This window comes from Ixodes scapularis, unplaced genomic scaffold (assembly GCF_016920785.2).
Source record: "Ixodes scapularis isolate PalLabHiFi unplaced genomic scaffold, ASM1692078v2 PGA_scaffold4__175_contigs__length_147842914, whole genome shotgun sequence".
Lineage (NCBI taxonomy): Eukaryota > Metazoa > Arthropoda > Arachnida > Ixodida > Ixodidae > Ixodes > Ixodes scapularis.
The window spans coordinates 12,480,027-12,496,472 of record NW_024609879.1 but is presented as its reverse complement, the minus strand read 5'-3'; the positions used below and the strand labels follow the sequence as shown (position 1 = coordinate 12,496,472).

The 16,446-nt window shown below is 46.6% G+C and overlaps 1 protein-coding gene across 1 annotated transcript; it reads left to right on the top strand.

The window, feature by feature from the left end:
• The first annotated feature begins 1,543 nt into the window (after window positions 1-1,543).
• LOC120839981 lies at window positions 1,544-14,077 on the top strand. Its single transcript, XM_042293384.1, has 4 exons — window positions 1,544-2,595; window positions 2,714-4,141; window positions 13,744-13,890; window positions 14,050-14,077. The coding sequence occupies exons 1-4, from the start codon at window positions 1,544-1,546 to the stop codon at window positions 14,075-14,077; spliced, it is 2,655 nt and encodes an 884-aa protein (XP_042149318.1).
• Window positions 14,078-16,446: the final 2,369 nt, after the last annotated feature.

Below are 16,446 nucleotides of genomic sequence, written 5' to 3'. Positions count from 1 at the left end.
CCAGGCAAAGGTAAAGGAAGAGGAAGACCGTTTAAGGGAGACAGAAGAAAAGGGATGAGAACATTCCGAAGGCAGAAAGGACAATGCGTTTAAGGAAGAGATATTTCGAATTAAGTCTAAAGAAAAAGAAAACGTAAATCAAGAGTAGAGAATTAAAAAATCTAAGTGTAAAGAAAAAGAAAACCGGAATCAAGGATTAGCAGAAAAGGAAAAAGAGGCATCATTAAATGTTGCTAGTCCAGCGGTGCGAATGTTATATTTTTTCTCTGTGTGTTTTCCATGTTCAGCTGGCCCCATTCACAATCACATGCTTAAAATGTTGGTTGAAATTTCGCCTGCAGCTATAGGTCATTGTGGTGATTTGGGGTGAGCGTGGTGATTTCCACGGGCAAGAAAGAAAGCCTTCACTGAGGGAGAAAAAAAAAGAAGCAGGTCGAAGAAGAAGTGTGGAACTCGACGGGACAGCATCAGGCCGGCGGGCTGTGCCTTGCAACTTTACGCAAGGTCGTCCGTGGACAGGTCGACGGAGTCTTGCAGCTACACGCAAGACCCGACTACGAAGACGCCGCCTCCTAGCCACACGTCAACAGACGGGTTGAGACATCCAACCAAGCCATCGCTGCAACGCTCACCAGGCTTCGAACACTGTCGCATCGCTCCCCGGCAAGGCCTGTAACACTCTTATTTCATACTGTCAGTGACATTCGTTTGTGCGGTTTTTGTAATAATCTGTATATAATGTCTTAAATCTTTAATCATATTTATCGTATCGAACCACATTGTCTTCGTGTTCCGTCTCACTGTGTCACACACCTGCGAGCGTGAACTAGTCCACCACATATCTGGCGTCCGCGACAGGACTTTACTCTTGTTTTCCACTCTAAAGAGCTTCACCTCGCTGGTGTGTGTGTGACGACCGAGAATGGATCTCGAGAAGTTAATGAAGGTTGGCAAAGAGTTGGGGCTTTCGGGGCCAGAACTAAAACAATGGATGGACGATGAACGTGCTCGCGATCGAGATCAGCGTGTGGCAGAGCGCGAGGCTGTCAAAGAATCGGAAGCCAATGCTCGCGCTCGATTAGATGCAGAACGCGCAGTACTAGAGCTGAAGTTACGCTTACAGGAGCAACAGGGGATCGTAGGAGCGGTAGTTCCAGATGCGGCTGGCGAGGGTACGTCAACTGGTGCTGTACATGGACATCGGAGCCCGCACAAGCTAATACCGGCATTTAACGAGAGGCGCGACGAACTTGATGCGTATATCCAAAGATTTGAGCGGGTGGCAACTAGTCAGGAGTGGCCCCCGGATAAATGGGCCTTGTCCCTCAGCCTATGCCTGACAGGAGAGGCGCTAAGTGTGGTCGGACGCATGGCTCCTGACGACGCCATGGACTATAATAAGTTGAAGCAGACACTCCTTCAACGTTTTCGGTACACCGAGGAAGGGTACCACACTAAGTTTCGGAGCGCGAGACCGGAGGACGCGGAGACGGGTAGGCAATTTTCCGGCCGCCTTTTAGGGTATTTTGACCACTGGCAAAAGATGGCAAAAACGGAACACACTTACGACGCACTTCGAGATAAAATAGTGTCCGAACAGTTCCTGAAACAATGCCATGAGAAGCTCGCGAACTTTTTAAAGGAAAGGGGCTGCCAGGGCCTCGATAAGCTAGCGGAGGCTACAGACCACTACCTCGAGGCCCAAGGGTTGACCAACCTTGGAAAAAATAAAGAAGAAAAAGATTCTAGCAAGCCTTCGGGGTTAGCTAGAATTCCCGCCCATCGAGATGAAAAGAGGAAGCCGCAGTGCTTCCTCTGTAACAAACTGGGCCATCGGGCCGCAGACTGCTGGTCCAACTCAAAAGGACCTAAACAAAATGCGAATTTCTGCTGGAATTGCCGCGATAATGGGCATAAAGCCGAGGCTTGTCCTAACAAAAAGTCAGACGTTGGCGGTAAAGCGTCGTGCTCAGTGATGCACTGCAATCGTCCTGAGGACTTGGGCTCCGACGCCTGTCTGTCGAAGCAATATCCGGTGGGAACGGCAAGGACAAAGGGGTCCGAGGTTCAAGCAGAAGATATGCCGACGGCTACAGGACTGCTTGAGGGACAGCCTGTCACTGTTCTCGGGGATTCCGGATGTAACTCCGTAATAGTAAAGCGGTCATTAGTTCCTGATGGCAAACTGACAGGAAAAAGCCGAATGCTCTACCTGCTGGACCGCACAGTCAGGTGTCTACCAGAAGCGGAGGTGGACATTGATTCTCCTTATTTCAGGGGCAGAGTGACTGCAACGTGCATGGAAAATCCGCTGTACGACGTCGTATTAGGAAACGTTGTTGGCGTACGGGATGTTTCTACTCCTGATATCAACTGGAAAGCAGAGCAGTATGATCCAACCCAGAAAGAAGAGCCTGCATCAGAGACCTCAAATGAGAGCCACAGTAGTCTGACGAGTCAACCAACTGGTATAAAGACGCCCTCCTTCTTGGCTGCTATGAATCCGAAGGACAAGCAGCTTGAGGGTGCAGCTGGCCGGCTCCCTGTGGCAACGGTCAATCCAGTGGACATTCATCCAGAGGAGCTGCGAACCAAGCAAAGAGAAGACCCTTCGCTAAACGGCTGCTTTGAAGCTGTTGGACGCGAGGTGGTGTCACGAGCAGCTGATGTTAAGTTCGTGTTGACAAATGGAATTCTTTTTTCCTCACTACAGGTTACCATCGGCTAAGCAAATGGAACAGCTCGTCGTCCCAAGCAACCTTCGAAGCTTCGTGCTGAAAATGGCGCACGAGGGGATTCTCTCTGGACACCAGGGAATTAAGCGCACAACATATCGGGTGCTCGAGGAGTTTTACTGGCCGGGTGTGCAGGGAGATGTCACTCGGTTCGTAAAGTCGTGTGACATCTGCCAGCGAACTGTGCCAAAGCACTTAGTAGGCCGTGTGCCTCTCGGAAACATGCCAGTCATTGTTACACCTTTTCAGTGGGTAGCCATCGATATTGTGGGCCCACTAGCACCAATCTCAGAGAAGGGAAACCGCTATGTCCTCACCATGGTGGACTTCGCGACACGTTACCCTGACGCCATTGCTCTGCCAAGCATTGAGACCGAGAAGGTAGCCGAAGCTCTCCTCGAAATGTTCTCACGCGTGGGGTTTCCGCGCGAAATCATTAGCGATCGTGGCAGATCGTTCCTGTCTGGACTCATGAAGGAGTTCAGTCGTCTGCTCTCGTTCAGACAGCTGCCGACCACACCGTACCATCCTATGGCCAATGGCCTTGTAGAACGCTTTAATGGTACGTTGAAGCAAATGATACGCCGGATGTGTCAGGAGTGCCCTAAAAGCTGGGACAGGTACTTAGCGCCTTTGTTATTCGCGTATCGCGAACTTCCACAGACTAGCCTCGGGTTTGCGCCCTTCGACTTACTGTGCGGCAGATACGTCAGAGGACCCATGGCCATCTTGAAAGAGCTCTGGACAGGGGAACGTATAGACGACGAGACGAAGACCTCATATGGCTACATGATTGACCTGCGCCAGCGGTTAGAGGAAACATGCCGGATGGCCCAAGAACATCTCACGAAAGCGAAGGCCGTACAGAAGAGATACTATGACAAAAAGGCAAGAGTGCGCCAACTCTCTGTCGGAGACAAGGTTCTTCTACTCCTTCCCTCTGACGCTAACAAACTTATCTTGACTTGGAAAGGTCCCTTTGCCGTCTTAGAAAGACGAAACGACGTCGACTACGTCATCGACCTAGGGACCAGAACCAGCTTGTTCCACATCAACATGCTGAAGAAGTATGAAGAAAGGCCACTAACCGATCAGACACCCCAACGTGCGTCAGCCGCATTCCAACACGAGGAAGTGGAGGAAGAGGATGTACCTGTGCTGACGCTGCACCAAAAGGAAACTTACCGAGACGTGAAAGTTTCCGAGGAATTAACTAGCGATCAACGAACTCAGGTTGCTACCCTCTTGGCGGCACACCAGGGGAGTCTTTCAGATGTTCCAGGAAAGACCGATTTGGTGGAATGCAAATTGAAGCTTACAACAGACACCCCTGTTCAGGTGAACCAGTACCCGATACCATTCTCTTTACAAGAAGCTGTGGAAAGTGAAATCCAGCAAATGCTACAGCAAGGCATAATTGAGCCATCGGAGTCTCCGTATCAATCACCTGTTGTGGTGGTAAAGAAAAAAGACAAGTCAATGCGGCTGTGCATTGATTTCCGACAACTGAACAGGGCTCTGATCTCCGACAACGAACCAATACCAAGGGTGGACATGATGTTTGCACAATTAGGACGAAGCCGGTACTTCTCAAAGTTCGACTTCTCGAAGGGGTACTGGCAGGTTCCAATGCATGAGGAAGCAAAACCGATGACGGCCTTCTCTTCCAGATTGGGATTGTACCAGTTCCGTGTTATGCCCTTTGGTATCAAAACCGCGCCGGCCATTTTCACCCGGCTGATGAGAAAAGTGGTCCAGGGTCTCCCAAAGGTCTACCACTACTTCGACGACGTCCTCATTGCCACAGAGAACTGGGAGGAACACCTGGAGACGCTCGAGTTGTTCTTCCGGCGGGTTAAGGATGCCGGCTTAACCATCCGACCTACAAAAAGCGAAGTTGGTTTTCCCTCTGTGAAGTTCCTCGGACACATCGTTGGTCATGGTCTCCTGAGGCCGCAGGTCGAGACACTGGAGAAGATTCAAGCTGCTAAACAGCCAGAGACGAAAAAAGAGGTGCGATCATTCCTCGGCCTTACCGGCTATTATCGGGATTTCGTTCCTCAGTACGCTGAGATTTCTCATCCACTAACCGAACTGACACGAAAGAGGGCACCAAACAGGGTAAATTGGAGCAAAAAGGAACAAGAGGCTTTTGACAAGCTAAGAGAACAATTGTCTAAAGAACCCATTCTAAAAGCACCTCAATAAAGGCACATATAAAATTGTACACTTCCTACGAAAAACACGGCAAAAAATATTAAATAGAAATGAGCGCGCCGGCAGCTAGCGTCGTCAGAGCCTCCACAAGGCGAACGGGGCGAGTCGGGGAAAAATTCTCTCCTCGCCGTGTCGTCGCCCCGGTTTGCCGTAAGGGGGCGCCACGCGAACTTCTCGGGGCTAATTGATAATTATCTCTCCCCAAAAGCAGGGGGACAAAAAAGGGGGCCCGGTTGCTCCGACGGATACCAACGGAACGGCGGATATTCTCTAGACCTGTCGCAGATTCTCCTTGGGTCCCCGCGAGCACACCGCGAGCTCGAGGGATCAGCGAATATCCGTGACGTAAAGCACGTGACCTCACAACTCGACGACGCTTACTCTTCTCCTCGGGAAGAAACTCCGTCGTGCGAATACACCATAAGACGGCATCGTTCAAATTCTTCAACGGTAAATTACCTGAATTCTGACCTATGGAGAGTTAACCCTGTATTGCTGTGAACTAGTATCTGAAAACGTGCTTCATTGTAACAATCTACTTTTAATCTTTTTTAGGTTTCTGACTATTTCATTACTCACCTTTTCGTGTTGCAGAGAAGCGCCAGTCCCGTGCAATGTACCGTTTGCGTTCTGTCCCAGGTGTGTTCTAACAAAAACGCATCTGAACACGAACTTAACACGAACTTAGAGCCATGGTAACTGGAACGCGGACAGTAAAGGACGTTTTTTGTTGGTGAAACCACAGTGCGAGCTTTGAAAACATTTCGACACAGTTCTATAATTTTTTAGTGTTTCTAGGATCTGTCAAGCTTTTCCATTCACTTGAAGATTTACCGGCGTCATTTTGAGCGGGAAAATCGTAATGTTGTTTTTTTTTTCACCTAAAATCAGCTCAGCCTGTCATAATTTCTGCCAACCGGCGACTTCGTCAATTTGACTGCGTTTAAACTTGTACCAATATATATATATATATATATATATATATTAGTTTTTTTTTTTTTTGTCTTTATTCGTCATGCGCGAAACATTAGGTAACCATATTTGAAGTGTTTTATACACTGAATAATACTGCTCCACTTTTTTGGCACCGAGTTTGCATAAGTTCTTAACATAGAGCTTGGTGACTAAATGTGCGTACACGTAAATGAAATTCAATACCTTGATTGTTTAAACGGCGATCCCTAGAGTGCAAATAATTATTTAGTAATTCTAAGTTTTATGACTTTCTACAAGCGTGACTTAAAATACTTCTATTACGTGTGATAATTGTGTTTTATTGTCATTGCTTCCTGCAAGGTTATATTTAATTTTACTCTTTGATATGTTATTTCGTTTGTTGAGCATTTGCGGAATTTCATTTTTTTGTGTTTTTTGCATAATGTGAAATTCTGAACAGTTTTGTAACAGCCCCAAATCAAAAATTGCTCTTACGTAATAAGTATATTTTTCTTTTATTAATGATTAAATTTGATGGTTAATACTAGTATAAAATCATTAACCCTACTCATGCCACGATATGGGCCATAATAGCTAGCATTCACGTGAAGGCTTATTAACAACGCACATTTAAGGAGATTAAAGCTTTAATTTCGAATACATAAACAATATACCGCGCTTTTTATTTATTTTTATTATTAAAACTTTGGCATCCTTTACTAATACTACAATAAAAAATAGTTTTTGAGAAAATCGATCCCGAATTCGTAAGAGTTTTTGATCATTGGGTAATTCAAACGTATGCAGCAAATGTTTTGTTTTACATAGAATATTGATTTTATAATAAAAAATATAAGTAGCTTTACGACATCTTATGATATTAAGTTAATTTATATATTTTAAATAAGTAACGTGTAAAAATGTTCAAACTTCTCCAAAAATATGCGAACACAGTTAGAGGTTTTTTAAATTGTAAAGACTATATTTTTTTTTATTTTAATGGGCACAATGAAAACTATTTTAAAATTGGTCACCTAAGAGTCCTAGTGCACTGGTTTTATTAGTAGCAAAATACCGAGTGATCAAACATGCCATCTTCGACAGGCTGAAGGAACGTCAGTTTTCGCCTCGACCGATTGAATGGTCAATAACTTGAGAGCAATAAATCCACCAAGCTTCTCTTTTATGCTGTCTTTCGTATGAAGAATGGTGCCGGAGCACATTTGCTTTATAAAAATTTAAAATTCGAGCTTAAAATCATGCCTGACGTGAGATGAAAACAGCCATATATATGTTGCTGCCGACCTCATTCATCTGAATACAAGTGCGCAGCTGTTACGATAGAGAATGTTTGGAGCGCCTGAGGATATTGCGAGTAAGTTTCGACTTCCTATGCCGTCTATCTCGTCACTACGGCTATATAACCCAGCGGCTAACAAAGCCTCGTGAGGGATATTGAGGTCACATAGACGGCTCGGGGGGGCAAAAAACTAGACGTATCTTACGTTACAGGCAAACCACTGCCAAAAGCCCGCCGTCTCATCCATAATTAATGGCACATTTTTCAGCTCAGAAAAAGGATAACGAGAATTGAAAGGCCAGGCGAAAAAACCGTCTCTTTGTACTGTAGGAGCAGCATGTAAAGCTATTTTCATAAAATGTCCTGCTGTCCCAGAGTAAGAGATAATAAAAGACAAGTTTGCTCTGCAGAATCGGCTTGAGCGCTACATAGTTTTTCCACGGAGCAGGTCAAGTCACCTGAGAATTTCCCTCGCATCTCTGTCACCTGCCGGGAAAGATACCGGCATCGGTGAGCTCAATACCTGCAGTGGTGGTTCTCTGCAGTGGCGGTTCGACATTTGCCGTACTGGGGCAGAAAACAGAGAGTCTGCTTTGTGCAGGCTGAATCCCAAATACATCTTGCCGGCCTCACCAGCCAGGAGCGCAAGTATCGTCATGTCGTACTTGGTCTGTCACCGGCAGCAGGCGACGAAGTAAATATCAGTCATTCGCACTCCGTGGCCTTGACTCCGTTCGACCAGATCAAGGCGAATTTCCAGCAGCAAACCGCGGTGTCGGTCCGCTACCGCTTGCAACAAATATACTTACAGCGGATGTGCTGGGCGACCGCCGTCATTCAAAGTTGCTGAAACGAATGACCCAACTTTTTGATGAGAGAAGCAATAGACGACACCCTACCACAAGAAATGTTTCTGCAGCGTCTTCCCTGCAACGTTTACAGGGTCCATGCTACTGCGATAACTCTCGACTGACAGATATCACGGGCCTGGCAGATTTGTGATGGAGGTTAGAGCGCTCTCCGTCGCTAACGTTGATTCGGCGACGCACAACGTGAGAGACACCGACCGCAGGGACTCGTCACAAACATCGCGACGTACTTCACCGTCTGACCGCAAATCTCGATCATGAGCGAGGCATCAGTCACGACTGTCCGCGCGGCCCTACAGCAAAAGGTTACAGTGTATTTGGCCGTCCAACACTTTCGACATTTTGTCGAAGGTCGTCCTTTTGTCATCCGGACAAACCCTATGCTCCTAACGTACACCATCCGTAATTCGGGTTTCACTTCCAGGCGTCGAGATACGCGGCAGCTCGCACACTTGCCAGACCTCACCGCGGAAATTCGGCTTGTACAACGGAAGTTCAACGTCCCTGCTGATAAGCTGAGCAGAATGGATGCCGCTTCTTCAGCTCTACACGTCTACGTCACCTAGATGGCTCATCATCAGGTTTCCGACAAAGAGTTGCAGCAGCAGCGCACGGTGAGTACATTCCTTCGACTCCAAGACGTCCAATTCCCTGGAGACATAACCATCTTCTGCGACACATCAACAGGAACACATCGCCCGTTTACTCAAGTTGGGCTACGAAGACAACTTGTTGATGCTATTCATTCGCTGCCGCAACCCGCTGTATGGGCGACGCCGAACCTGGTGACCAGCCTCTAGGTTTGGCCACGGCTGAAGTCAGATCTGCGGGACTGGATGGGCATAAGCTTGACATGTCAGCTAGCTAAAGTACATCGTTATCCCGTTCCTCCATAGCCGAGCTTCTTGCCACCAGTTGCCCGTTTCGGCAAGGTTTAACTTGATCTTGTAGGGCCCCTTCCAACCTCGCAGGGGCAACGATACATTTTTACTTTTACAAACCGCCTTACAAAATTGCCGGTAGCACAAGCACTACCGGACTCAGCAGCAGCAAGTGTAGCCGAAGCGTTCGTGACCTCGTGGGTGGCACGCTCCGAATGTCATTCAGAAATTATCACCAACAGAGGGCGACAATTTAAGTTCCGCATCTTCGCCGTGTTTACTCAACACTTCGGCGTTACAAGATCCCGGACAGCAACTGTCCATCCCAAGTCAAATGATCTTCCTATTGAAAAATACTTTTTACCGGAATTTCATTTCCAGTAAACTATTCATTTACTGATTTATGGGGCTCTTTTCACTTCCGGTAAAGCCAAAAACTACCGGAATGTCACCGGCATTTTTATCCGATTGCAACAGGAGTTTTTTACCGGAATGTCACCATTTTTGTACCGGAATTTTATTTCCAGTAAAAAAATATATTTTACTGAATGATGGGACCTTTTCACTTCCAGTAAAGCCGGAATTCACCGGGGCTTACCGTGTTTTCATTTTTATTTCGGACGTCGACGGAAGGCACTTTCAGGTCACTGAAAAATATTTTCTTTTCACCTCCACACCCCGCTGCTCGGGAATATACAGGTCGCACACATGGAACGAGAAGCCGAGACTGAGCATCCGTTTCTGGCCGGCCGTTGCTCGTTGACGGACGAAGAAACCAATTTTGTTTAAAACAGTCAGCAAAACGACCCTCTCGCATTTTCCCCATGAATCCAATGCGAGGGAGACAGGGTTCGTGGGGACTCGTCCTCGGTCTGTTGTACGCACCATAATTACACAGCCAGTTCCCGGCTCGTCTCGGCGTCCCCCTCTCCTCGCGTCGGCGTCGAGTGAAGTTCGGTAAACAGGGAAGCGAGTCACCTGTTTCGGGTAAGATTTCTAGCAAAACTGGGTTGTCTGGTAAACGAAAGTGTCTGCCGGTGACATTCTAGCGAAATCTAGAAACCCGCTGCCGGTGGAATTCCAGCGAAATCAGTTTTCCGGAAAATGATCTAGCAAAGACTGGTAAACTACGCTGGTTTCGAATGAAAACGGGTGAAACTGCCCACCTTTTTGGATCGTCAAAACAGTTCGCTGCACGCACTTGCAGGATTGCAGCGTCTTCTCGAGCTAAAACAGGCACTCACGAGAATGCCGCTGCAGTGGCGGCCACCATTACAAACACCGTCCCCCTTCTCGTCTTGGCTTTCTTGCCTTCCGCCGCTCCCCTTGCGTCGGCTTCCAGTGAAGTTCGGTGTCCGGCAAACGAGAGTGGCTTCCAGTAGGATTCCACCGGCGGGTAATCGAAAGTGGTTCTGGTAAAACATCCAGCGAAAGGGGCGGCCGGTAATATTGCCACCAAAAAACTGGTAAACTGCGCTAGTTTCTGGCGAAAATGAGTGGAAATTAACCCGTTTCCACCGAATGGCACTGGAAGTTTTTGACGGATTTATTAATAGGGTGCTGGTCGAGAGTTTTCATTGTAGTATAAAGTATGCGCTCATGACACATTCCAACTCAACCGAGTGGTTCAAAAAAAAACCCTGAAGGGTTTTGTTGTGCTGGTCACCCGACACCCGGACACAACTGCTCTCGTACGGCTAAAACCTGCCCATTTAGAACCTTCACCAGTGAACCTCGCATCTTATGCAACAAACACTGAAAAAAAAGAGACTTGAAAAAAGTCGGCCCACGTCCAATGGCAACGTTACCGCTAGAAAGCGTTTCCAGTGTGTTCATGTTTATTTTCACAGCGAAATTGCACATGAGTCGCAGGATAGAGTTAGTTTTTACGCGTCGACAGAAAACTCACACGCGCTTATCTCTTATAATGTGGTTTTGAGACTTATTTCAATAGGAAAGCCACCAAAGAAGTGTCAAAACCACGTGACAGATGATTAGCACGTCGCGCTCTCCGCATGCGCTAGCGGTAGACTGCGGTTGCATGAGTTGCCGCGGCAACGGCAGTGCAACGTCTGGAGTGACGTAACTAGCCCCACTAACATTGCGAAGCACGTATATTTCACCGCATGCGTTTCTCGGTAAAGATGGGGGTTGCATAAACTGTCGCGCGAACGGCGGCGTATGAAGTATTTCGTATAAAAAAACTACTTGGTACAGTGCTTTACTTTTCTTTCGTCAATCATTGTGAATTGACACTTTTGCTGTTTACAAACACGAACTGCCGCTTGAGTCCCAAGCGACTTGCGGTAACACCATCTTTAAAGCCTGTTCAGCTTGTTTACGTCACCAGAACTAAAAAGTATAAATGCTGCAGGGACAATAAAGCTGGAGATTTAAAGAGCACCTTTAAAGAGCGGCTGTACAATATTACATCTTGGAGGAGGCTAGTTGTTTTTCAAAAAAACTACTCGAAAACTTTTAACACATCTCGCACTCCTTCGGTGTTTTGGCGTTCACCTGAAAATTGGCGGTTAAACGTTTTATTTACTTTTTGTGCGGGGGTGTTAAGGTAGCTTTTGTTCATACTTTTTATAAACCGAAAGTTTTCTGGCACGTCAAAGCGTGGAGCACCACCTGTTAACGTTTGGCATAAAAGTTGTCTAGAGGCGTTTCTCGTCTTCTTTCGTCCTCAGTCACGTGGGTTTCGTATCTGGTATACGGAACGAAAAAATAAAGAAACATTTCAGCCAGGAATGCGCGAAAAAATATAGGTGATGCCGATCAAGAATGTGTGACAATCACGCAGTTTTCGTGAACAACTTCCTGGCGTGGAGACTCCAAGCGAATGTTTTAACGCATACCAGAAGTAACGAAATTCAAGATGGTTGCGCCGTTGTTGAAAAGGTGTATAGCGCACTGGGCAATCGTTGCAGGTAATACCACAGCTTCGCTGTCCAGCCTCCTTCACCGCGTAGATTGGAGCCTTCAGTTTTGATTACCGTAAAATACCCAGGTATTTTTTAATGCTCGGCCATGCACCTTCGCTAAGGAAGGCATGTTCATGGGGACAGACACAGACGCCTATTGGTTACTCAAAAAATAAAGAAGATTACTCGATGCGCGAGACACGCGCTGGTAAGGACATTCGAGTTGTGGAGGAAGGCAGAGGCATGTGTCCGCTGTCTTCAGTAAATTAATGGGGAAGGATATCTTCAATCGCCACTAGGACTTGAACTCTAATTAATTCTAATATTGTTACGCAGATGTGCGGCCGGCAGTAAATGACAGTGACGCATCCGCTAATTGAGATACAAATATTTTATAGGAGCCGGGCAGTGCGCGAGGAGCGTGACGCGCAATGGTCAGACACGCCACTACCCCAGCGTTGTCGTCTTCTTCTTCACAATCATGTGCAGGATGAACTTTACTATTGTAGATATTTACTAATGTTTGGCGTTTGCCAAATATGTGTCACATAATTAAGGTTTGGGCGCATTCTATCGTTTTTTAAGTACTGTTACCGCTGACATAAGCTGAACACTACCAGTTGCGGTACTCCACATTGATCGGCATACTTTTTTTATGAAGAGAAATGAATACAAAAATCGCAAGTTCCTGTGCTGTCCAAACTATGGTAAAGGAGATGTAAACTGCTTTGTTCAAACCCTTGTCGATGGAATGCCTTGCCGAAAGAAAAAGTTAAGAACCGTGGCCCACATAGGTTGGAAAAAGCTCGAAGACTAAAGCAAACTTTTTCACCCTACTATCGTTTTACACCATATCTTGCTTGAAGAAACATCCCACATTTTTGTCTTATTCTTGGCGCGCATAAATGCGTCACATTTTAGTTTCAACGTCAGACGGTGAAGTGTTACCGACGCTTAGCGACTAAGGGATCCATCGAACTACTAGAGAATGAAACGCCACATAAATTCCACACACATTGTCCACATGCGCGTTCAATTCTCCGCAGCGCTCTTTTATCGGAAGTGTCCGCTGACATGAATATTGTTTCAGTTTTCTAAGTCATAATATATACCTTATTATTGAGCACTTTATCAGAAAATGCAGTTTTTGAGTTTTAATTAAGAGAGCAGGAATTTCTCACCCACAACAGAGGAGAATGTTTCCTTTCGTCTCTAAGGAATTATGACGAGATAACAGGAGAACCCCTTTTGACAGGAGTTCTTGAGTTTAAAGGAAAGTAAAGTGCAACTTCCTCCGAACCACTGCCCCTCTCTTTTCATGAAAGTTATTTGTGAAATACCGTATATTTTGTTTTCTTATTTGGTCATTGTGTGCGCGAAATTGAGAGTTTTTCGGATAAATTCAAAGTAACTAAAATGTTTGCGGCATGTATTTTTTACGTTTTTTATGCACCCGAAAGGGCGGGATCCATGATGTAAATAATAACTAAAAGCTTTTGAAGCATTTCAATGAGAAAATGGCGGCCGACAACTTCCATGATTAGGTGGGGATTCCCAAACAAAAGCACACGATTGATCACGGCAACGGCTAGTTCGGAAAATTTCTCATGTGGTCCGGACCGCTAGCGCTATATGTAGCTAAACTACTAGGGAGTTTTCGCAAACCGCGTTTTAACCTCCGCTAAGCCCTCCGTAACCAAGAACCCGCTACTCCGCCTGCGCGCTGATGGCGTTGACTGTAGAGTTCCGTGTACCGTTGCGGGATGCGGAGAGCGTTGCGGGACGGCGAAAACCATATACAAAACTCTTTATTAAGTGTTCAGCGGTGCTTCATTAGATTATGTGTATAGAAAACATAAACGCCGACTCTCCTTTTAGGAACAAGCTGTACAGGAAAGAGGACGTAAGGTTGCATCGTTATTCGAGTACTTCTGTCTTCTGTGACCTTCAGAAAGTTACATATAACGATAATATCGAAAAACTAGTTGTAAAAATAAAAACAAAAATAAAGGTTCCCGCAAAAAGGTACAATATAGTAGAGTTTATCACCTGCCAAAAACATCCGTTGTGTTAATCACCTGACACGACGCTGCACCGCCTCAATTTATGCATGTTGTCGCAAAAAAATAAAAAAAAAATAGGGCAGGAAAGGACAAGCAACAATTTCGAAATATGTTCCGGCAGGTGCCAGAAAGGTCTAGACTGCACGTGAACATAACTGCATTTCTCCTAGAACTAGTTTTTCCTTGAAACGGTTTGAGCAAAAGAATGAAATACATCTGCCAAGTTGTTTTCTTCATTTTTCGTAAAACTGAAAGGAATGCAGTAAAAACGTGCCGAAATTTCGTTTAAAATGGTTGTGGAATGTTCTTGAGAACCATTCATCTTTGTTTTTTCTCTTTATACATGGTGTTTTTTTTTTAGCCGGACAGATCTGTTTAAAACAAGCTCTGAAAGCGACACGTATGCGCTTTGTGCAGGTGACTTAGACGGCCAAGGGGACATAGTGTAGGGCACTGTAGGAAGCATTACGCATCAGCCAGCATGGAGATTCGAACGAATGATCTTTTATTGCGCGCGCTCCGCGCTCGTGCTCAAAACGCGGCACCGCTGGGAAACGTGGCGCCATCTATCGCTAGTTACTACATCTCTTTTCTCTGGTAAAGTCAGCTTAGAGCGTTACCATCAACATGGTTGGTATCGTTGTGGTGGCCTTCTTTTCCTTGTTCCTCTTTGCGGCCGCGCTCCCGGGTGAGGCTGACTCTGGTTAAAGTCACTGGGACTCTGTTCCGTGCAGGCTGTGTCTTTCCCCGTGGAGGTCAGCTCTCGCCGAGAATCCGTCGCCGTTCGTAAGTGTTCACGGGTTCTTCGGTGGACCCGACCCCCTGGGGTTAAAATGTCGTAGGACCTCGGCACTGGATGTCCCACGACTATGGCAGGTGACCATGTGCGCCGCAGGGTGTTGTAGACGGTGACTGTAGAACCCGTGTCAATGTCTGGCATTGTTCTTGAGCTTCTATCGTAGCTCGCCTTTTGTTGCCGCCTTATTTCTGTGAGACGACGTGTGACAGCCTTGGGTGGCACAACAGCCGGCAGGTAATGTTCCGATCGCGCAGGTAACAGTGTTCTTGTGTGTCGGCTCATCAGTCTCTGTACTGGCGATTGGAGGACATCGTCTCGTGGAGTGTTGCGCCACTCAGGGAGGGAGCGGTAAAACTCTTCAGTGTTGGCACTCTTTCGCAAGAGTTGTTTGGCCTGTCTCACGGCTCGTTCAGCCATGCCATTTGATCGAGCGTGGTAAGGGCTTGATGTAACTTGTTCTATCTTCAGGTTTTTCAAGAACTGCTTGAACTCCCGGCTGCCAAATGGTGGGCCATTGTCGCTCGTAAGTTTCAACGGCAGTCCATGTGTTGCGAATACCTTAAGGCAGAACTCTTTGACTTTGGAAGCTGTGGTACTTTTCATTTCTTCTACCTCAAAATAAAATGAGTAAAAATCCACCAGGATTATGTAGTCTTTTCCTTCATGAGTGAAGAAATCGGTCCCGACCAACTGCCAAGGAAGCGTTGGCAGTGCGTGGCTGAGGAGTGGCATCTTGGCGTTTCTTGATTTGTACTTCTCGCATTTGCTGCATTTGTCATGTTCGCGGTCAATGTCAGCGTTGATTCCGGGCCAGAACAAAATTTCTCGGGTTCTTCTCTTCATTCTGTCTTTGCCCGCGTGTGCCGTGTGGAGCAAGTTGAGAATCTTGGATCTGATGGCCGTTGGAATTATTATCTTGTTTGACCGCAGCACAAGGCCGTCTTCCTCGTGGATCTCCTCTCTGTAGGACCAGAATGGCCTTCCGAGTTGAGGAACTTGCTCTTTCTGCTCGGGCCATGACGTCTGTGCATACTCGCGCAGTAGACGCATCCTAACATCGGCTGCAGTTGCGTCTCTTATTTCATTTAGCCGATCTTGTGTGACAGATATGTGCTCCAGTGAGTTGACTTGAAATTTCTCTTCTTCTTCTTGCATTGTTTCCTTCGTGGGAAACCGTGACAGTGCGTCCGCTAACTGCAAGTCTTTTCCAGGTATGAATTTTACTTCCAATGAGTATCTTTGGAGAGCCATCTTCATTCGCTGCAGTCTCATCGGGCACTGATGCAGCGGTTTCATGAAAATAGCCTGTAACGGCCTGTGGTCGGATTCTACTGTTACGTTTGGTTGGCCGAATATGTAATGGTGGAACTTGCTGCAACCATGGACAATGGCCAGCATCTCTTTCTCGATCTGCGCATATTTCATTTCTGCGGCTGTCAAAGATCTCGATGAGTACGCTATTGGTCTTCCGTCTTGGGTGATAACGGCCCCTACTCCGCATTGGCTTGCGTCGACTGACAGCGTAATCGGCTTTTCTGCAGTGTAGTAAGCCAGCACTGGTGCCTTCGTCAAAGCGTCTCGCAAGTCTTCGAAACTTCTTTGCTGATCTACCGTCCATACCCATGAAATCTCTTTTTTCAGCAGTTCTCGTAGTGGTGCCGCACGCTCGGAAAGTCGTGGTATGAAGCTCGACAAGTAGGTGATCATTCCGAGAAATGT